A 22,462-nucleotide genomic window follows, 5' to 3' on the forward strand; every position below is an offset into this window, starting at 1 on the left:
CTATTAAATACCTAAATACTTAAAAATAAAGTAAACTATAAATAGTGTTATTACCTAAGCCAGGTTTTCATTCTATCTCTGCAATTCTGGAGGCAGAAGTAATTACACAGAGGTATTTGAGATTAACTTGGACAACACAGTGAGACCCTGTTATCATCTACAGAAGTGCTTTTGCTGTTTTGAGACATGGTCTCACTATATAGCCCAAGATGGCTTAGAACTCACAACTGTCCTCCTTAGCCTCCTGAGTGCTTGGATTAAGAGCCTGTGCTAGGGCTGCAGAGAGAGCTAAGCAGGAAAAGACACGGATAATCTGAGTTCAATCCCTGGTCACAAGGTAGAAGGAGAGAACTGAGTTTCACATGTTTCCTTCTGGCTCCCATGTGGCCACTCTGGTATGTGTGCACATACAAAATAAACAGATAAAAATTTAAATGTGCCTGCAACTGTGCCTACTAGAAATGCTGATCCTCACCTATGCTCTATGAAAAGTAAATCAAAAACCAGGTGTGGTACCAAACTCTCTTAATCCCATTAAATGGGAAATAGAGGCAGGAAGCCTAGTGCAGAAAGTCAGGGCTGAGAAGGTAGCTCCCTTGGTAAAGTGCTTGGTGCACAAACATGAAGAATTAACTAAGTTCAAGTTTGAAACACCCAAGTAAAAGCCAGACATGGTATAATGTAACTGCAACCCCAGTGCTGGGATGGCAGAAACAGGCAGACATCCTAGGTCTAGCTAAAATGGCAGCCTTTATTTTCAGCAAGGAGACCCTGTCCCAAAAAGGAAGATGGAGAGTGGTATTAAAAGACAACAAAGTTGAACTCTGGCCTCTATCTATACCTGCACACACGGATGAGTGCAACCAAAGGTAAGCACACTAGTGAACCCTCTCCCCACAGGCAGACACATTAAGCTAAAAAGAGAGCTTAAAGTCATCCTTAGCTATAAAGTTTGAGGCTAGCCTGAGGTACATAAACCCTATTATTTTAAAAAATACTTTTATTAATTAGACTCCACCTCAACATTAGTTAAAACTGAAAAGAAAGAATTTCAATTGTTGGGGCTGAAGGAATAGCTAGCAGTTAAGAACACTAGCTGTTCTTCTAAGGAACCCAAGTTCAATTCCCAGCACCCACACAAGGCAGTTTAAACCGCCTGTCAACTCCAGCTCCAAAGGTTCTGACACCCTCTTCTGGCTTCTATGGGTACCTGCACCCACATACATAAATAAAAATAAAAATTTATCTTTAAAATTGTATTTCTTTACATTATATACAATGCTAACAGAACATTATTCTGGGGCTGGAGAGAAAGTCTATTTGGTAAAGTGCCTGCTGCTCAAGCATGCGGACCTGAGTTCAGATCCCCAGCCTCCATGCAAAAAGCCAAGCGTGTGGTGTGTGCTTGCGATCCCAGAGCAGGGGAGGTGTAGGCAGACAGATACCTGGGGCTTCTGGCCAGCCACACTAGGCTAACTGATAGGCCCTAGGTCTCAGTCAGAGACCCTATTTAAAGAAGAGTGACCAGCATCAGGGATGGCGCTCTGGGGTGACCCCAGCCTCTACACGGAAGTATGTACACACCAACCTTGATCTTCATCAGTCTGTGGGGGGAGGGGAGTTAATAATAAACACTACGGAGTAAAAACTCACTGATGACTCCTGATGGATGGGCTCAGACTCTAGGTTATTCTGGCCTTCAGCATGTTCGTTGAGGTTGGCTGTTTCACTGCTGCTGGTGCTGAGGCTACAATAATCTGCAGCACCATTGACCAGAATGCTTTGTGGGCTACTGCACCAATTTGATTGGTTATTGTGCGTTTCCAGATCTTTCATTGCCAATCTCATTTGCATCTGCCAATACAAAGTAGAAATATAAAACCATTTAAATTAGAATATATATATATAACATACAAATACCTATGCCCCTAGACTTACTCAAGGATGAGTTTGCTTCCTATTAGCAGATTCCTCTAGGAATGCAGCATGACTTAAAGGTTTCAATAATCTCTTCCAGTGAGTTCTCCTGAAAATTCAGCATGCATGCATTTGTTTTTGTAAGTCTTGTGAAATCTCCCAAGAATTCTGTCTCAGGTCTCAGAGAACTGGCAGTCTTTCAGGATATAATTAGAAAAAGAAAGGCCCAAGATACTAGAGGAAAAGATAGTCAAGTAACTGAAAAGGAGATTCAGCAACGAATTTATAGGGAAATTATAGGAAATTAAATTATACTTTAGTATACTTTACAGTATACTACATAGTATGCAACACACACACACACACACACACACACACACACACACACATCTGTATATATAGTATACTATATAGTTTGAGAATCAGCCATGTTCCTACTGGAAAGGGGAGTGAAGACAGCGTAAGACAAGATAGTGCTCTGTTCTGGCACTATCTGTAAATGGGAGAGAAGAGCCCTTGAAAGTATCTTCTAAAACAATAAGTCACACAAAGTTCAATAAACAAATGATAAAGCTGTTTTGACCTCAACTATTCAAATGAACAACAGTAATTCACAAAAGACAAATCAATGTATATTAAATAATAAAAAAACAGAAACAAGAAAACTAAATGATTTCAATGAACAAAACTGACCTAAAAATTAGAATCCCAAGAAAAGACATGAGTTGTATTGTGTCTTAGTTAAGGTTTTCACTGCTGTGATAAATGTCACGACCAACGCGACTTGGGGAGAAGGATTATCTGGCTTACACTTCTACAGCATTGTTCATCATTGATGGAATTCAGAATAGGAATGCAAACAGGGCAGGGAGCTGGAGGCAGAAGCTGATGCAGAGGCCATGGAGGAGCGCTGCTACTCCCTTGCTCCTTGTGGCTTGCTCAGCCTGTCTTTTTGTTTTTTGTTTTTTGTTTTTTTTTCTTTTTCTTTTATTCGGAGCTGGGGACTGAACCCAGGGCCTTGCACTTGCTAGGCAAGCGCTCTACCGCTGAGCTAAATCCCCAACCCCTCAGCCTGGTTTTTTACAGCATTCAGGATGCCCTTCCCAGGGGTACACCACCCACAATGAGCTGAGTCCTCCCCATCAATCACTAACTAAGAAAATGCCCGAGCTGGACAAAGTGGTATGTCTTTAATCCCAGCACTTCAGAGGCAGGGGAGGGTAGATTTCTGTGAGTTCAAGGCCAGTTTGGTCTACAAAGTGAGTTCCAGAATAGCTAGGACTGTTATACAGAGAGACAAGACCCTGTCTCAAAAAACAAGACAAAAAGAAAAAAAAAAAAAAAAAAAAAAAGAAAAAATGGCCTACAGGCTTGTCCCATTTCACAGAAGCATTTTCTCACTTGAGGCTTCCCTCCCCATGACTCCAAGCTTGTGTTAGTTAAGCTGACATAAATGAGCCAGCACAGGCTATTATTGATAAAAACAGAAAACATCTACTGAGAATTCATGTGCAGACACTATGCTAAATTACCTCATGTTCTGCCTTACTTAATCCTTAGAACAGCCCTAATAAGTTTGCCTGTCTATCTTCAACTTTAAACATGAAAATTCTGATACTCCAAGGTGATTCACCTACTAAATGACAGAGCCAGCATTTACATCTGAACAGCTTTAACTACAAAGCCCCTACTCTAATCCATTATGTAAACAGTCATTAGACTTGCAACTGTATGTCTTATACAACTAGAGATACTAACTGGGCAGATGAAGGAGGAGCAGGTGTTAGAGTTACAGAAAGGACAAGCGAGGCCCTCTGGGCATCCTGCTCCCCTCCCGCCTTCCACTTACTGAACTGACTTCCTGCTGCGAATCTTGGAGGTGCTGCTGAAGAGGCTCTAGCTGAGCCTTTCCTGACTCCACACTTTCTTCCAGTTGTGCCGTTTCTTGTTGTAGGCGACTTAGTTCTTCTCTAGCTTTCGACAATTCTTCCTCATAAGTGGAGATCTGAGATTCTTGACTGGTTATTTCTGCTTTCAGGGAAGAAATCTATAAATGGAGATGAACGGGAGGAGAGGAAATTAAATGAAGAAATGTTTAGTTTAGTGAATTGGAACTTTCGAGATAATGGGGAAGGAGTAAGAGATACTTAGAGGTATCATCTGTGTAAAATAGGTAACATCTGTGTGATCGAGAGTTGGAAAAAAATTACCCGTCTAATTTCTATTTTAGAGAACTATAACTTTCCATAAACATCCCTCCAACTCCTTCATAAACCAACTGCTGGCTAGACTGCCACTAACAAGTAGGGAATGTTTTCTTTTTAACCCAGGACAAGGTGGAGGAGGCAGAGAGGCTGTCAGTAAGCAGCCAGGGTTTACCAGCTGGGCCTCCTCAGCACATTTTTTTCTGACTTCCTTGAGCTGCTCTTCCAGCTGGGCTTTCTGCTCATCCAGTTCATCCAGGAGTTCCTGCACCTGCTGCTTCTGGGCCTGCAGTTTTTGTAGATTAAGACTCTCCCTTTGAACTTCATCTTGAAGATCCTGAAACAAGAAAACTCACACATTTATCTCTCTGAGGGCATGCACAGGTGAATTTTTAAGTGTACTCTAAGGGAAAACAAAGTCTTGTTTATTAAATATTTTGTATTCGAGGACTAAAGCACTCAATTTTACATGTAGTCTTCAAGTGATCTCTTGGCTCTCTAATCTGCTTACTCAGATCGGTCCTTGGATGTCTGACTGACTATGTGTCTAAACATAGCTTATATGATTTCCTGAGTCTGCTAAAACCTCAAACTTCTAGTGAAAACTATGGCGTCTTCTTCCACTTTTTCTTTCCGCTTCCCTTTCTTTTCTGTATCAGGGCTGCCAGCTAATCATTCCTGCAGTACTGGTTTAGGTCACCTTCATCTCTCTGTTACATTCCAAGGGGTTATACTGCTTCATCTTAGCTACTCTTACATGTATTTTCAGCGCCTCAGCCACTTTTAAAAAGCCTTTTGTCAGCCCAGTGTGGTGGCACACCCCTTTAATCCCAGAAGCTCCATAGGCTGTAGCAGACAGATCTCTGAGTTTGAGGCTAGCCCAGTGTGCTGATTCGTTTCATTGTCAACTTGACACATGATAAAGTCATCTGAGAGGCAGGAACCTTAATTAAGAAAATGTCTCCTTAATATATAGTTATATGGCATTTTCTTAATTACTGATTGATGTGGAGGTCCCAGCCTTTTGTGGGTGGTGTCATTCCTGGATTGGTGGCCTAGGTTCTATAAGAAAGGTTGAGCAACCCAGGAGGAGCAAGCCAGTAAGCAGTGTTCCTCCATGGCCTCTGCACCAGCTCCTGCCTCCATGTTCCTGCCCTGTATGAGTTCCTGTCATGATTTCCTTTGATAAACAGTTCTGTGGAAGTATAAGCCAAATAAACCCTTTCCTCCCCAGTTTGCTTTGGTCATGGTGTTTCATTACAGCAATAGAAACCCTAAGACGCCTGGTCCACATAGTGACTACCAGGACAGCAGGGCTACATGGAGACCCTGTCTCACAAAAATAAAAACAAAACACACTACTACTAATAACACCCCCACCCCTACACAAGATCCTGGTTAAAACCCCAGCATCAAAAACAAAAAGAACAATTCCCAGTTAGGTCAAATCCCATATTTTTTTACTTGTATTTACAGTGAAAGGAGTGGTCTCATATGGTAGGGAATAGCATTTGTCAGACCTTGGGTAGGTGTAGGGAAGAAAGAGGTATATAGCTACAGAGGAGTAAAGTTTGATGTTCCAATGCACAGAAGGATAACTCTGGCTCACAGCAATTAAACATTTCAAAGTAAGTGCCTAGGAATTTCAAACACACACACACACACACACACACACACACACACACACACACACACACACACACACACAAAAAATAATGCATGCCTTAGTGACAGTTTTGCAAATTACCTGTCCAATCAGTGTACTGTATAAACAGGATGAAATGTCATACTGCATCCCAAGATATACATATAATTACTGTGTCAGTTAAAATTAAGAAATCCACTTTTTTTTTTTTTTTTTTAAGAATGGGCCTCATGTAGCCCAAGCTGGCTTGAGCTCATATCAGCAAAGGATAGATAGCCTGCACTCTATAGCAGTGGAATTAAATTATACCATCACAACGGGAAAACAATGCTTTAAAAGCACAAAACATAAAGTAAAACAAATCCTTGTGTCAAATCGTATCACTTACCAAAACCTTTCAGTCTCCATCTCACTGGGAAAAACCCTCAAAGCCCTTAAGAACCTACATTATCCTGTATGCCAACTCATGACCAAACGCTCCTCCCTTTGCTCGGTTTATTCCAACCACACTGACTGTTATGCTGCCCATCTCCTTCTCTCCTTCCCCCAGTGCTTTACTACTCGTCTTAGGCATCCAAGCAGTTGGTCTCTTTCAAGGCTTTTTTTTTTTGCTACTGTTACAGTGTCAGTTTCTGACCAACATAACCAACACCTCCTGATCTCACTCCTAATATATAAATAAGACATGGTTTCTCTGGGTGGCCCTGGCTGTCCTCCAATTCAGGTATCTACCTGCCTCTGCCTCTCAAATACTGGGATTAAAGGAAGGCACCATCCCTTCCCCCAGGCTCCAGTTTATTTTCCATAATAGCTTTTGTGAGATAATTTACAGCTACAGAGTTAATCCATTTACTTTACTCAGGTAGTTGTACAATTATCACATAAAGACATCTCCATGGACCTCCCAAAGACACTCTTCCTCATTTCAAATCACCCTGTACTCCTGACTGCCTTTATTTTACTTCCCACTCTCCTCTGTCCTAGGCGACCAACGACCTATTTCTCATTTCTACAAATCTGTCTAATTTAGATATTTTACATAAATATAATCATATTTTCCCCAACTGGGTTCTTTCAATTAGCATGCTTTCAACATTGGTATATAATTATTTTAAACCGCTTCACTGAGGCATATAGCTTATACAACATACTTAAAACCTGTCCTTTCTGAACTGAGGATTGAATCTAGGTCTTCATGCATGGTAGGCAAGTCCTCCACCGTTTATGCAGAGCAGAAATTTCATTTATTGTGTATTAAAGATTAGGTTGGTAAAATGGTTCAGTGGATAAAGATTCTCAGGACCTCCACAGTGGAAGGAAAGACCTCTATGGTGTACTGTGGCATGCATGTGTCCCATATGTACATCCGAGAGGTAGGTGCTATTACTGGCTACATATATAGGTAACAAAACTACAGCCCAAATGGGCAGTTAAGAAACTATTCAGATCACTTCTCAGACTTTTGGTTAAGATTACTGGTTTACTTTTACCAATTTAATATTTGATATATCCTCTAAGTGTAATATATTAAGTGAATTTAAAAAGACATATTCTTTTTTTAATTACATGCATGTGCATGCATGTGGGTATGTGCCTGTAGGTGAGGGTATCCATGGAGGATGGAGCATGGAGACACTGGAAGCCCTGGAGCTGGTATTACAGACAGTTGTATACCTTCTCATGTGGTTGCTGAGAACTGACTCAGGTCTCTGGGAAGAGCAAGCTCTTAACCACTGGGCCATACCTCCAGCCCCTGTGACATGAATTTCTATATTAGGAAATGGAACAGGAGCTTCACCCATTTCTGTGCTCATGAGCAGGTAATCCAAAATCCTCAAAGACCAATATATCTCCTCTCTATACCCTCTACGTATGCACATACCAATACCCTCTCACCTACCAAAACAAAACAAAACTCAGAGATTAAAAATAGTAAAACTGGGGAAAGGAGGAATGGCATGAGGAATTGTCAGAGGGTGGACTGGGAGGAGAAATAATGATTGGACTGTAAAAAAAAAAAAGATTAAAGAATAATAAAAACAAGCAAAACTGTTATGCTCCCCATCCATCTAATTTCTTTTTTCTACAACTCAAACAAGAATCTAGATTTTCAATTCTCTATTCATATCTAGTCTTTATATCAGAGCTATGTTGTCTTTTTAAAAAAAGATTTATTTATGTATGTGAGTACATTGTCACTCTCTTCAGACACACCAGAAGAGGGCATCGGATCCCAGAACCACGTGGTTGCTGGGAATTGAACTCAGGACCTCTGGAAGAGCAGTTAGTGCTCTTAACCGCTGAGCCATCTCTCCAGCCCGATGTTGTCTTTTAGTATAAATCCAAAAAAGGACAATATTACTTACCTAAGAAGGTCATATATAAAAGTGTTTAGGACATAGTTCTTATTTTTTAAAGCTGAAGAGAAAGGTGTGCATAGTATTATCATACATTTAACATCATTCACGCATATAAAGTATAGCAAATGCTAATAAATATTCACTGGTAGAAAAGCTTTGTTATTTCTCATGCTTTACTGTATTTTATATTTAATGATTTGTTGCATTTCATTAAGTGTGTTTGGGCATGTGTAGTGTACATGCACATACATGTGTTTGTACGTGCGTGCACGTGTGTGTGTGTGTGTGTGTGTGTGTGTGTGTGTGTGTGTGTGCAGGGAAGGGGGTAATTTCTGAAAGTCAAAGTCAGGTCTGTCCCTAACTATCTGGGTCCTCAGGCTTTGCCTGATAAGCCATTTTCTGACCCTGTATTTTACAAATTTCTTGGACCCGTTTTATTTTCTACAATTAAAAAATCTCAACTTTGACTTTCTAAAAAAATCTATTTTGTTACTTTATGTTTACAGTGTGTTTTGCCTGCATACATATCATGTGTGTCCCTGGTGCCCAGGGAAGCTAGAAAACAGCTTCAAGTCCCCTGGAACTGGAGTTATAGAGAGCTGTGAGCTACCATGTGGTTGCTGGGAATTGGGAATTGAACCTGGGTCCTCTGGAAGAGCTGCCAGTGCTCTTAACAACTAGGCCATTTCTCCAGTTCGGTCTCTTTTTAAACATACAAGTATCACATCTGTACTGATTTTATTAATTTAAAATTTTCCTATGTTATTGATCTTCTTATTAAGAACTATCAGTAACAGGATACTATAATATACTGAACTATTTTCAAAAATAGTATTTTTAGTGAGAATTGATTATATCACCAGAAAATAGGCTTCCATAAGAGGAAAGAGACTGAACAAACCTATGTAATATATACACAGTCCTGCTCTTTCTCTTACACGGGAGCAAAGACTTTCACTCAGTTAACTTGATCCTATTGCTTTTTCTTTTTTCTTTGCTACAATGAAAATATACCTTGTAACACAAAAATAGAGGAAAAGTTTCCTGACAAAACACCTCTAGAAAATACTTAAATCTTAATCAATATCCACATAAAAATTGTGTTCCTCTATGTTTATATCTCAGCACAAAGAAGCATCTGTATAAAAATTCCTACACAATGCCAGGCAGGTGTGGTGGGCTCATGTCTTTAATCCTAGCACTTTCAGGGGTGAGGAAAAATGAGTGTTGTGAGTTCAAGATCAACCTGAGCTATAGTGCACTCTATGTCACCAAAGTGTGACCTTGTCTCAAAAGCTAAGAACAAAACAAGAGACAGCTCAACAGCAGCTGCTGCTCTTTCAGACATAAATTTGGTTCCCAGCACCCATATGGTGGTGGCTCACTACTGTTCAGAACTGGAAAAGTCCCAACACACTCTTCCTTAGCACTGGGTATGCAATATGTTCAGGTAACCATTCATAACATTTGAAAAAGTTCTTTACAAAGAAAAGCTTAAAAAGTAAAACAATATTAAAAAAATAAAACATTTCCAATACAAATCCACAGCACAGGATCTTTGCTTTCAGTAAACAGATTTAAAATTCGGTCAAAATGAAAAGTGGCAACATATACGCTAATATGAATAAGAGAGAACTTTTACCACAAACTCACTCACTTACTCTGTCATGCAACTTCTATATTATTATCTGTATCCAGACCCACTATTTCACTGTGGCACAAATTTGCTTCTCCTGAAACTCAATGAAGGCACCAGTGCCTGTCTCCCTCCCCCTTCTCCAGCGTTCTCTGCCTCCGGCTCACTCTAGGCAGGGCAGTGCAGTTCTAGCACTTGCACAGTGCAGTGAGCTACTGAAGACTGCTGCTGCTGTCCCCTGCTTCTGCTCTCTGGCCTTGTGCTGTGGACTGTTCTCCAGTGGAGAGCAGCAGGAACAGAATGAACGAGAATGGCGTGACACTGCTAGCTTCACTAAGAAAGAAATTTTAAGAAAAATGTCCTGGTTTCTAGAAAGTACTCAAAATACTGAAACTGATAAACTCACCCCCTCTACACGTCATGAGGAATTATGTAGAAATAAATTAAACACACAAAACTCGTAAGACATATTGAGAGTCTACTTACTAAGAGCCTAATCTTACTAACCCGACTTGGATGCAGTATTGCAGAAGTAACTTAACAACCCTATGAAATATTAGCAACATGGAAAGGTCTACTTCATTAAAAACACGACAGGGAGTGAAAGTGGAAAGACCACTGACATAGTCCTGTGATTCCAGCTCCTGAGAGGTGTAGGCAGAGCAATCTCAGGTTTGAGACGAGTGTGGGTTAAATACTAAATTACAGCTATTCTTCATTGCATAGTTGGATCTGGTCTTAAACAAACAAACAAACAACAAAACTCCCTAAGAAAACAAAACTTTACTGACTTATGAATAAGACTTGTTTTGCTAGCCATAGTTATCCCTTTTCCTCAAGGAGGAAAAAAAATGAATTAAAATGAAAAAAAAAATAGGTAACTACTCTGAGTTACCAACTCTTGTTTTCAAGTTTTTTTTTTTTTTTTTTTTTTTTTTTTTGATTTTCTGTATTTATGTGCACCACATGAGTACCTGGGGCCAACTGAGGCCAGAAGAAGGGATAGGCTCTCGTGGAACTGGTTGTGAGCCACTATATGGGTACTGGGGATTAAGTCTAGGTCCTCTCTAAGAGGAGCAAGTGCTCTTAACTACTGAGGCGTCTCTTAGCCTGAGTTACTTTTTCTTTCATTACATTAGTTTATTCTGTGGATGTGGGTATGCACGGCATGTGTAATAGAGGTCAGAGGACAACCTGCAGGAGTCGACTAAGGTATGTGTGGGTCTAGGAGAGTGAACTCAGGCTGGGCAGTATGTACTTTTACCTGCTGAGCCATCTCACCATTGCGATTACTGACTCTTAACTAACGAGATACAAATATCCAGGAGCTCCCTTCTGTGTCATGTTACTATGAACAAAGTCACATAAAAGTGGGACTTTATAAATACCTACTCTGCTTGTAATCCTTCCTGCCAGTGGGTGCTGGGTGCATTCTGTCCCACTTTTAATTTCTTGTATAAGTTCAGTCTGTTTACTTTTAATTTGAACACTTTCCTTAAATACCTAATACTGTATTTCCAAATACTATGGAAAACATGTATGATCCAAAGCAGAATTTCTTTCCTTTAAAAAAAAAAATTATTTATTTTTCATGTATGTGACTGTAGCTGTCTTCAGACACACCAGAAGAGGGCATCGGGTCCCATTACAGATGGTTGTGAGCCACCATATGGTTGCTGGGAATTGAACTCAGGACCTCTGGAAGAGCAGTCAGTGCTCTTAACCACTGAGCCATCTCTCCAGCCCCAAAGCAGAATTTCTAAGCTCGAGAAACTCATATAAGATGGAAGATGTACAAACATGTATGTGTGTGCTTTCTTGTGTATACAGATCTGTAAACGTTAGAGAAGGATTCAGATGTCCAACTAGATCACTCTCCACCTTAATCCTTTGAGACAGGGTCTTCCTAGACTGGTGGTCAGCAAATTCCAGGGATCCTATTCTCTACTTTCTACTTACAATGGGGTTATAAGCATGTGCAGCAACGCCTGGATTTTCATGTGGGTGCTGGGGATTCTAGCTTGGGTCTTCATGCTTGCAAAGCAAGCACTGTTAGCCCCTAAGACATCTTAAATATAGATTTGAGATAAGTCAGTAATACAAAAGAAAAGTACTAACAGAAATAAGAAGTCCAAAGTTGAAGCCATTTATTTTCTAACAAGACCTGTTTTAGACTGACTGATTTTCAAATGATAAACACTAAAATGGCTATATGGAAATGTACAACTGGCACTCAGGGAGCAGAGATCTTACTGCAAGCAGTTGTCAGTCTCAGGGTGACTGTGAGCAGAGAGAAGAAAAGAAAAAAAAACATTTCAAGATGTGAGCTCACAGACCACACAAGAAACAAAAACTTAGAAAATCAGTATTTTACTTTAAAGTAGAGAGCACATATAAATACAAAAGCAAAAACTTCACTGGACTGTAGCTCTGTGAGGGAAAAATTTGCTTAATATGCATGACACGTTGAAGTTGATCTTCAGCACCAAAACTAAAACAAAAATAAGACCAACCAAAAAACTCCAGGAGGGGTTAGAAAGATGCGTCAGCAGCTAAGAGCAGTTACTATTCTTGCAGAGGACCTAGGCTCATTCCCGCATGGAGGCTCATAACTGCCCAAAACTTGCTTCAGGGACCAGACACCGCTACTACCATCCCACCCCTGCAGACACCAGGTGTGCACATGGTGCACATACGTATGTGCAGCCAGAACACCCATAAAATAGAAATAAGTGAATCTTAATGCTCTTGGCTTTAAAATCTTTTTCCTATGCTTGAAATATGAATTTGTATAATTATTTACTTTATTAGCTAAAGAAATAACATTCAAAAGAAACAAGGTAGGCTATTTAATGATAGGCTAAATTTCATTTCTTATTAGCATCTCCAATAGAAAGTGGAGTCAGGAAGACGTAGCAAAGTACACTTCCTCAGATGCTGCTATTCAGTAACAGCTCTAGTAGATGGTCTTTTACCAGAAACACCAGAAAAGCAGTATTGAGATCAGGCTCTGGTGGTGGACATGGGTAATCTCTAAACTTGGAAGGTGGAAGCAAGAGGATCAGGAGGCCTGGGTCACCCTCAACTACAGTGAGTTCAATGCCAGTCTGAATTACAAGAAATCCTGTTTCAAAAAAGAAATAAAAAGGACTGAAAATTGGAGTTACTGATTTTTAGCTATCAGTATTACTCCTACTCTGTACATTGCTACTAAATAGTAAATCAGAGCTACCTCCATAGGTAATGAACTCCACTTCTTACCAATTTTGCTAAGTCTTTTTGTGCTTCAGGAAACCATAAACGATCACCAAATGAGGTGTTTTGGTTACATAAAAATATATAAATATATAAATATATATAATATATAGGTGGTATATATATCTTAATATATATGCGTGTGTGTATATAATATACATATATACATATATGTGTATATAATATACATATATATACATATATGCATACATGTATACATATAATATGTATGCGTATAATATATACATATATACATACATACATATATATACATACATACATATATATATATACACATCTGAATGAGTGTGTGTACGTATGTACGCACATCATCACTACTGGTCTAGCATCTCATTACCGTGGATAATACAGAGATGACTTGACTAACCCAGGACTTACATTAACCTCAGTGTTAATCTTCAGTGGATTTATTTTCAGCCAGGAGTGCTTGTTCTACACTAGGCAAGCTCTGAAATGCCTCATACTTAGAAGTACCATATGCAAAAACCAGTTCAGAACTCATGTGCCAAACATACATTTTGGATCTCACAAAGTTTATGTTACTTTACTAATACCATTAATCAAGATGTGCAAGTACATTATGGAGAAATTTTAGCAATAAAATTTATATAATTATAAGAAATCAAATATTTGAGGATATTCAAGGAACAATATAAATTTTAGCTCTCTTCTAAACTATTTAAATTTCCATCCTGTTTGGTTTTCCCTATAAATGTACTCAAATAACAAAATATTGTCATTACAAGAACCTGTATATTTTAGAATAGCAGTTGTTAAATCTAGAAGTTGTCTACTATTATACCAGTGATTATATTAGGGGGGAAAAACAACTTTTGTAGATTTTTGTCCTCTGTTTCCAAGCTGTGTCCAGCAAAAACTACTAAAATTAAGTTTTAGTGTTTGCATTTCTTAAAAAGCTTAAAATTACACAAAACAAAGAAATTCAAGCAGCTACACCCAGTCTCATTAGCAGGTAGGCCTACACCCAGTCTCATTAGCAGGTAGGCCTATACCCAGTCTCATTAGCAGGAAGAGAAATGCCTGGTAACAAATCTCTTGACTTTCACACCACTTTTAGGAAAATTCCAATAAATATAATAAATGCAGTCATCCAATCAGATTCAACTCCCAACCACAAGTCTCTGGCTTCCTCAATCCTTCAGTGAATCATCTTCCCCAGCCTAGCATGGTTCTCTGGGTCTAAGAAATCCCAGTCTCTACCCATTTAACTCCATTAGTACAAGCAGAAAGACCTAACACGTACGTGACATATTAGGAAATGCCCATCACATGAGCTCTTGCTGGCACCTGCTACCAGCACATCCAAGCCCCATACAGCACTCAGGAAACACAACCCAGTAACATGGCCACATGAAACACTGCTGAATACTGTTTTCCAGGTTTAAAACACTGCCACGTTTACCAAATAAAAACAGGTTTTTAAAAATCTCTATAAAATAAAGAATACTAATGCAACACAGCAAAAATGAATGAAATCTCTTTATGACAAAGTTTCCAGTATTTTGGCTACAAAGCATTTTATAAGACGATATTTTAAATCTCTAGCATTCCCACCCTCAGGGACAGGAGAAACAGTCTTTGAAAACAGTAGGTCTCCCAGCTGACAAAAAATTTTACATGCTTGAAAAAGCAATTTGGTTTTTGATGATCCAATTTAATTTTATTGGTGTAATACTATTTAAATCAAGTCATTCAAAGTTATCTTTAATAAATAATATGCAGATAAATATCACTAAAATATTTTCAAATTTAGAAATATATGCTTAAAAACACTGCTTTCTCATTGCAGTATTACATTTAAAGGCCAGAGTTCAGAGCAACAACCATCAATTTTAAAAAAAGATTTATGTTAAACAAATATTAGGCATCCTTAGACCTCCTACTGTGCCCATCAGATAGCAAGCACAGTTACTGGGAAGATCCCTACAGGAGAACCAGAGCAGAGCATTTTACAGCGCACTCACCTGAGCCTCGATGGTCCTCTGCTTCACTGTGTCCTCCTTCTCTTTAAGGTCCTGTTCCACATTGTTCTTTTCCCTAGAAGACCAGCAAACAATGCAAGAGTATCTGAGAACATCAGCTACAGCTGGTATGGCTATCCATCCTCCTAATCCTGAATCGCTTTTTAAATACATGATGAAACATCCAATTTTTAAATGAAGGGCAGAATTTTCTACCCTCTTTAAATTATTTATGGAATAGAAATCAATATAAGCTCTGTTTGTAAAGAAAAAATTGCTTCCTCACTAAAATGTGGTGAAAGGGGGATAGATTAAAAAAGGAAGAAGCAAAAACTAATCAATGGAACACTCAGGTTTCACTGATCTCACTGTTGCTATGGTGATGCCATCCAATGAAAACTGCGGGTGAAGAAAAGGAGGAGTTGCATCAGCTCTGTAAATTTAACCCTTAACTATCACTGTCCTATTAAATAAGAATGGCTGATAGAAACAGTGAACAATATTAAGAAACAGAGCCATTTGTGTGTTAGTTTTCCTTAAATATCAGTGCACATCAATTTTAGCGTGCAACAACATAGAACAATGTACAAGATTGTTAATATACAGGTAGCACACTCTGTGAAAACCACATTTACTCCAAAAGGGTCCTTTGGGACTGCTACCTATGAAACCCAATAGGTCAGTATACAAAATTGTGTACATTAGTTTAAGGACAGTCCGGAATTGTTATGTCTTTCCCTCAAGTCAAACACACAAGGTTTTCCTTTAAAATAGCATCCCAATTTCCTATGTTCTTTAACAAAGCTGGAGCAATACGAATGAATCTAAAAAAAAAAACCTTTAAGATTTAAGTTACAAAATAAAGCTATTTCTTTTCCTAGAACAAATTTAACTTCCCATGTTTACTAAAACCACTAACATGTACTGCTCTTTTATTTTCTACAAAATGAGAGGTAAAAAAAAATCCACAGAATTCTTCAGCAATATATAGAAGTGGGATGAAGAAGGCAATATGGAGAGGGAAAGAAAGCATTTTAGAAGCCTTCTAGTCTAGGATGACAGTTTCCTTTTACAGGGTCCTTACTATATTTCAAATAACTAACATAACTCAGTATCTAACAGAACCTAAATGTAAGCTCTGATTCCATTTAGCTCTATTATAACGTGAGAAAATTATATTAAATATGTAAGGAAGAAACTGTATGCCTTATTTGTATATCTCATCTTGTTAAAGTGAGACTTTGAAGTGCAGCACCAAATCAACTGTTATGGGTCTGCAGGTACAATGATCTGAAGATTTGTATAGAGGAAAAAGGCAAAGGAATAAGCTATTTGTACACTGTTACTTTTAAATACCTGAAATGGCCAAGGAACTCACTAGTCGTTTGTTAGATGGGTTGCAATGTGGGTCACGATGACGGTGGAGATTTTAAACAGTCTCTTTACCATTCAAATCCAGCCCTCCTTTCACTCCCAACCCCCAACCCTTACCAAATTACGTAAAAACAAAAAAACAAAATCACAAGTGGAAAAACAAAATCACAAGGGGAAAACACATCTGAAATTACAACACAAATTCTGTTAGCTCAATCTTGAAAATGTTTTTTATTTTTTCATCCTTATGTGAGCAGATGAGTGTTTTCAGTTCTGCTGCAGTATGTCAGAGATAAGTCACATGAAAATCTAGCGCCCTCCAAATCCCCTCCCCAGCTACATGCCTCCAAATCCTCAGAGACATTCCAGACAAGGTCAATACCACTTCAACTCCATTTTAGACAGGAGATAACAAAAGGAGAAAACATTATAATGTATCAGAAAGCATCGCTGCAGACATGAATGTGCATCGTTTAAATTCTGTTGCTCTTTTAACTCTTATTCCTCAGTCTCTGCAAGCCTCTGTGCTCTGCTGTTAGCTCTTGTTACTCACAGTGCTGTTCAGAAGACAGAATGTGCATACAGGAGAACAGAGCTGTAAGAAGGCAGTGAACTGACTTAAAGTAATGCAGACAGGAGAATGGCAGAGCAAAGGAAGCTCACTTGGTGGAAGAGAGAGATCGCTGAGATTCAGGGCTCTCAGTAGCAAGCGTCTCTGCTTGAGTAAAATAAGAGGATGCTTGAGGAGTAGAAGCTACTGTTTATAATTTATGTTTATAATTGGAGGAAAAACAATGGACATATCTCTAAACATATGTGGAAGACCATTCTCCACTAAATAAAATATTAGAACCTTTGGAAATCATTTCTCAGCTCAGAAATCAATAAAACTTAACTTCTAATTTATGTTTTGTTAACCTAAGGAAATTGTTTTCAGGTAATTAAAGACATTTAAACATATATTTGGATACATGAAAAATAATTGCCTATATTTCTTGCATTCTTCCTTTCTTTGAAAAATATTTTTCTAAAGGTAATGTATAAATAATCAATATAAAACATTAAAAATGTATATATATATTTCTACATAAATTTTTATGTGTATGTACATATGTGTTCCTATGTATATGAGCAGGAGGACATGTGTGCATTTTGTGTGTGAGGGCCCAAGGAAGATGCCTGGGGTCTTCCTTGATCACTCTCCATCATAAATTATATATATATATATATATATATATATATATATTGAGGCTGGGTCTCTTACTTGCACCTGGAGCTTGCAGATTTGCAGTCTACTTAGCAATTTGCTTAGGAGACACTCTGTCTCTGCATCCCTACTGAGATTACAGGTAGACCACCATACTTCCTCAGACTTTACAATGGTGCTGTCTATCAAGGCTTCACCCATATTCACACCTGACAAGCGTATTACCTGATCAGCCATCTTCTCAGTCCCCAAAACATTCTGTTTAACATACTTTAAAAACTACTCAAGGCTCTGTACCACAATTAAAAGTGATATATTCCGTTTCTCAAGCAGCCTCCAATATATTATATGGATAATAAAGAATTTCTGAAAAAGGGAAAGAAATTGTCTTCATCTTATTTAGATTACCTCTCTGCCCTATTCACATGCACATGCTCACACATCCTGAGAAATCCACAATACCAATGCTACAGAGGGAGGAAGGGACAGAATGCCCTGGCATTTGAAAGGCTGACTGTTTTGATTCTGTGTGCCTTATGGGTCCAATGATCCATCAAGGAAAGCAAGCTTCAGGCTAGGCCTTCAGAGGCATGTGGTGGACAACTGCAGAAACGAAACATGAGATATCAAATGCAAGGGCAGTCAGGTCAGGAAAAACTGAGTCCACAATTTACTTCTATTTTTTCAGACAAGGTTTATTGGGAGAATAGAGGGAACCATCTGTCCTGACTTTGATACAAAGCCAACAGCATCACAGACAGGATTAAATCACTTTCCATATCCCTCCTGATACATAGTTGTCATTTTTACCAATGTAGTATCTGTCACTTTCTAAAACTAAAACCACTAGAAACAAGAAAGCCTGTAAAAACTCATAAAGTTGTATTTTTTTAGTCTTGGTACTTCTTGTAAACCTCCTTTAGGTGCAATCTAAACTTAAAATGTTAGTAGTAAGAAACTTAACTACTAATTTCTATTACAAATAAAGGGAAACATTCTATTCTCATAAAATAATCTTCAGTGAGATGCCTGGGTTTTCAGAAAAGAACAAGACTCTAATCCAGCTTGCTACAAAAGTGTCTTTTTGACAGAGGCCATATCTTATTCTTCATATGTGAATGCTAATGTAACCTTACTATCTTGAGTTAGGATAGCAAAATATACATGATGGAAGATACAGGCTTTGAGTCTAAGTACCAGTCATCCTTAATGATGATCTGGAATACTTTTTGAACCTGAAAAAAGGACACCGAGTTACAAAGCAAGTTACAAAGCCATCTGGGCTGGCACTGGAGCTCACTAATACAGAGCTTAGGACACATGCATGAGGCAAATGCAGTCCCCAGTGAAGGAGGCAAGAAGGAAGACACATTTAAACTACTAAAAAGACAAAATGTCAAGGAAGAATTCTGAACCTGCCAGGCATGGCAGACACATACTTGTAAACACAGCACTCCAGAGGCAGAAGCAGGCAGAGTTCTGTGTGTTCCAAGAAAGTTCCAGCCCAGCAAGAGCTAAGTTAGATCTGTCTTTAAAACAAACAACAACCACAAAAAATCCTGTGCCTGACAAAACTGGCCTTAAACTATCCCCCCCGTAAACAAAAACTAGTAGGGCTGTCCTATAAGAAATGCTACCAACGGAGCTGGGGATTTAGCTCAGTGGTAGAGCGCTTGCCTAACAAGTACAAGGCCCTGGGTTCGGTCCCCAGCTCCAGGGAAAAAAAAAAGAAATGCTACCAAGAGTCCTTCAAATGAAAGCATGATAGACAGCAAGCTCAAAGGCATATGATAAAGGTTTCTAGTAAAAGTAAATTTATGGGCCACATGTGGAGCAGGCTCTGAATGGCCAATCCTTCAGTCTCTGCTCCAAACTTTGCCTCCATATCCCCTCCTATGGATATTTTTGTTCCCCCTTTTAAGAAGGAGTGAAGCATCCACACTTTGGTCGTCCTTCTTCTTGAACTTCATGTGGTCTGTGGATTGTATCTTGGGTAATTCGAGCTTTTGGGCTAATGTCCGCTTTTCAGTGAGTGCATACCATGTGTGTTTTTCTGTGACTGGGTTACCTCACTCAGGATATTTTCCAGTTCCATCCATTTGCCTATGAATTTCATGAAGTCATTGTTTTTGATAGCTGAGTAGTACTTCATTGTGTAGATGTGCCACATTTTCTGTATCCATTCCTCTATTGAAGGGCATCTAGGTTGTTTCCAGCTTCTGGCTATTATAAATAAGGCTGCTATGAACATAGTGGAGCATGTGTGTTTGTTGTATGTTGGAGCATCTTTTGGGTATGTGCTCAGGAGAAGTATAGCTGGGTCCTCAGGTAGTGCAATGTCCAATTTTCTGAGGAACCTCCAGACTGATTTCCAGAGTGGTTGTACCAGTTTGCAATCCCACCAACAATGGAGGAGTGTTCCTCTTTCACCACATCCTCGCCAGCATCTGTTGTCACCTGAGTTTTTTATCTTAGCCATTCTGACTGGTGTGAGGTGGAATCTCAGGGATGTTTTGATTTGCATTTCCCTTATGACTAAGGATGTTGGACATTTCTTTAGGTGCTCTTGGGCCATTTGATAATCCTCAGCTGAGAATGTTTTGTTTAGCGCTGTACCCCATCTTTTAATAGGGTTATTTGGCTCTCTGGAGTCTAACTTCTTGAGTTCTTTGTATATATTGGATATTAGGCCTCTATCAGATGTAGGATTGGTAAAGATCTTTTCCCAATCTGTTGTTTGCCGTTTTGTCCTAATGACAGTGTCCTTTGCCTTACAGAAGCTTTGCAGTTTTATGAGGTCCCATTTGTCGATTCTTGATCTTAGAGCATAAGCCATTGGGTTTTTTTGTTTGTTTGTTTGTTTTTTTCCGGAGCTGAGGACCGAACCTAGGGCAAGCGCTCTACCACTGAGCCAAATCCCCAACCCCACCATTGGTGTTTTGTTCAGGAAATTTTCCCACTGTGATTGAGACTCTTCCCCACTTATTCTACTAGTTTGAATGTCCTTGATCTACTTGGACTTAAGCTGTCCCACATGTGGCATGCATGCACGCGCACACACACACACACACACACACACACACACACACACACACACACAAACCAAAACTAGGTAAGATTGATAGATTGATGAAGCTAAGAAGTGCATGCTGACAGGAGCCAGATATAGATGTCTCCTGAGAGGCACAGCCAGAGCATGTCAAATACAGAGGTGAATGCTTGCAGCAAACCTTTGAACTGAGAACAGGATTCCCATTGGAGGAATTAGAGAAAGGACTGAAAGAGCTGAAGGGGCTTGCAACCCCATAAGAACAACAATGCCAACCACCCAGAGATCCCAGGGACTAAAACACTACCTAAAGACTATACATGGACTGACCCGTGGCTCCAGCTGCATATGTAACAGAGGATGGCTTTGTTGGACACCAATGGAAGGAGAAGCCCTTGGTCCTGCCAAGGTTGAACCCCCCACCACCCAGTGTAGGGGAATGTAGAGAGGCGTGGGAAGGGAGGGTGGGTGGGGAGGGGAACACCCTTATAGAAGAAGGGGGGATGGGATACGGGGCTTATGTCCGGGAAACTGAGAAAGGGAATAACATTAGAAATGTAAATAAAAAATATCCAATAAAAGAGGAAAAAGAAGAAACTGAAAAAAAAAGTAAATATATGAGCAAATACTAGAAATGACACTATAGTTTTGATTCACAAGTTCATCTTATACTTTCTGTAATATTTAAATGACAAATGCATTAAAAAGTTCTCTGTTGGTAGAAACACAATTCATAAAACTATCATTTGTAGCAACAATAAACTAAAAGGACCAGAGTTCTTACATTTGACTAAAATGGATTATACATGAATTTCAGCTAAGCTCAGATTAGGAGTTAGGGTTGTAATTAAGTTAGTAGGCTTTACAGTACGCATGAAGCCCTGTCTTTGGTTAGCCCAGTACAACATACAACTGGACACCCTGGCACTCACACCTGTAATCCCAGCACTCAGGAGGAAAAGGCAGAGGTTTGGAAGTTCTGATCCTTTCTCTACCCCAGAGTTCTAGGTAACACATCTCCTGTCCATCACAGCACACAAAGCAACTACCCCTGCTTTTTTTTTTTTTTTAAACAAACAACACTTATTTCTCCCAAGTCTTTCTCAGCCATAAGAACAAGAAGCTTACCCTGAACAGGGCCTACTCTACAGGGGATGTGTTCTTTCTACTCTTTCCCTTAACACAAAAATATACACATATACATTAAACTGCCCAGTTTGGGAAGATTAAAAATTATGGAGATTACTAATGACAGCAGTTAAGAAATGTACTTAATGCCACTTAAAATGTACATTTAAGTTCTAGTACCAGCTACTTAGAAGGCCAGGGCAGGAAGATTCTAAGTTCAAGGCTTTCATGGACTACATACATAGGGAGTTTTAGATCAGCCTGGGCAACTTAGCAATATTCTGATTCAGGAAAAAATGTTTTTAAAAAGCTGGAGATATGGCTCTGTCCCTTAGCTCCACTCTCAGGTCCACGGCTCTGCTTGCCTTCCCAAGGAGGCTCGGGACACCCCAGGAACACTCAGGTCCCCTGGGGTAGAGCCAGCAGAGATGATCAACATGCTGTTCCTGAGCTCCACTGTCAGGCCCATGACTCTGCCTGTCTCTCTCCAAGGAGTCCTGCCAGCATCAGGAGCATCCAGCCAGCACCAGGGACAAGTAGATGGCTGATGGCCGGAGCAAAATCACAATCCACAAGAGTTGGGGCAGTATGGCACCACCAGAACCCAACTGTCCAACCACAGCAAGCCCTGGACATCCTCACACAGCTGAAGCACTAAATATGATCTAATAAAGATGGCAGGGC

The 22,462-nt window shown here is 39.4% G+C and overlaps 1 protein-coding gene across 1 annotated transcript in view; it reads right to left on the reverse strand.

Moving 5' to 3' along the window:
• Positions 1 to 22,462, reverse strand: part of Eps15 (epidermal growth factor receptor pathway substrate 15) — a 99,837-nt gene that overhangs the window by 21,971 nt on the left and 55,404 nt on the right. Inside the window, exons 13-16 of the mRNA XM_032900408.1 lie at positions 15,024 to 15,096; positions 4,297 to 4,458; positions 3,767 to 3,964; positions 1,654 to 1,854 (exon numbers count right to left, since the gene is read on the reverse strand). Coding sequence (XP_032756299.1) covers positions 1,654 to 1,854; positions 3,767 to 3,964; positions 4,297 to 4,458; positions 15,024 to 15,096 — 634 coding nt within the window. The remainder of the gene's footprint in view (positions 1 to 1,653; positions 1,855 to 3,766; positions 3,965 to 4,296; positions 4,459 to 15,023; positions 15,097 to 22,462) is intronic.

The sequence above is a fragment of the Rattus rattus genome, chromosome 1 (genome assembly GCF_011064425.1).
Source record: "Rattus rattus isolate New Zealand chromosome 1, Rrattus_CSIRO_v1, whole genome shotgun sequence".
Taxonomy (NCBI): Eukaryota; Metazoa; Chordata; class Mammalia; order Rodentia; family Muridae; genus Rattus; species Rattus rattus.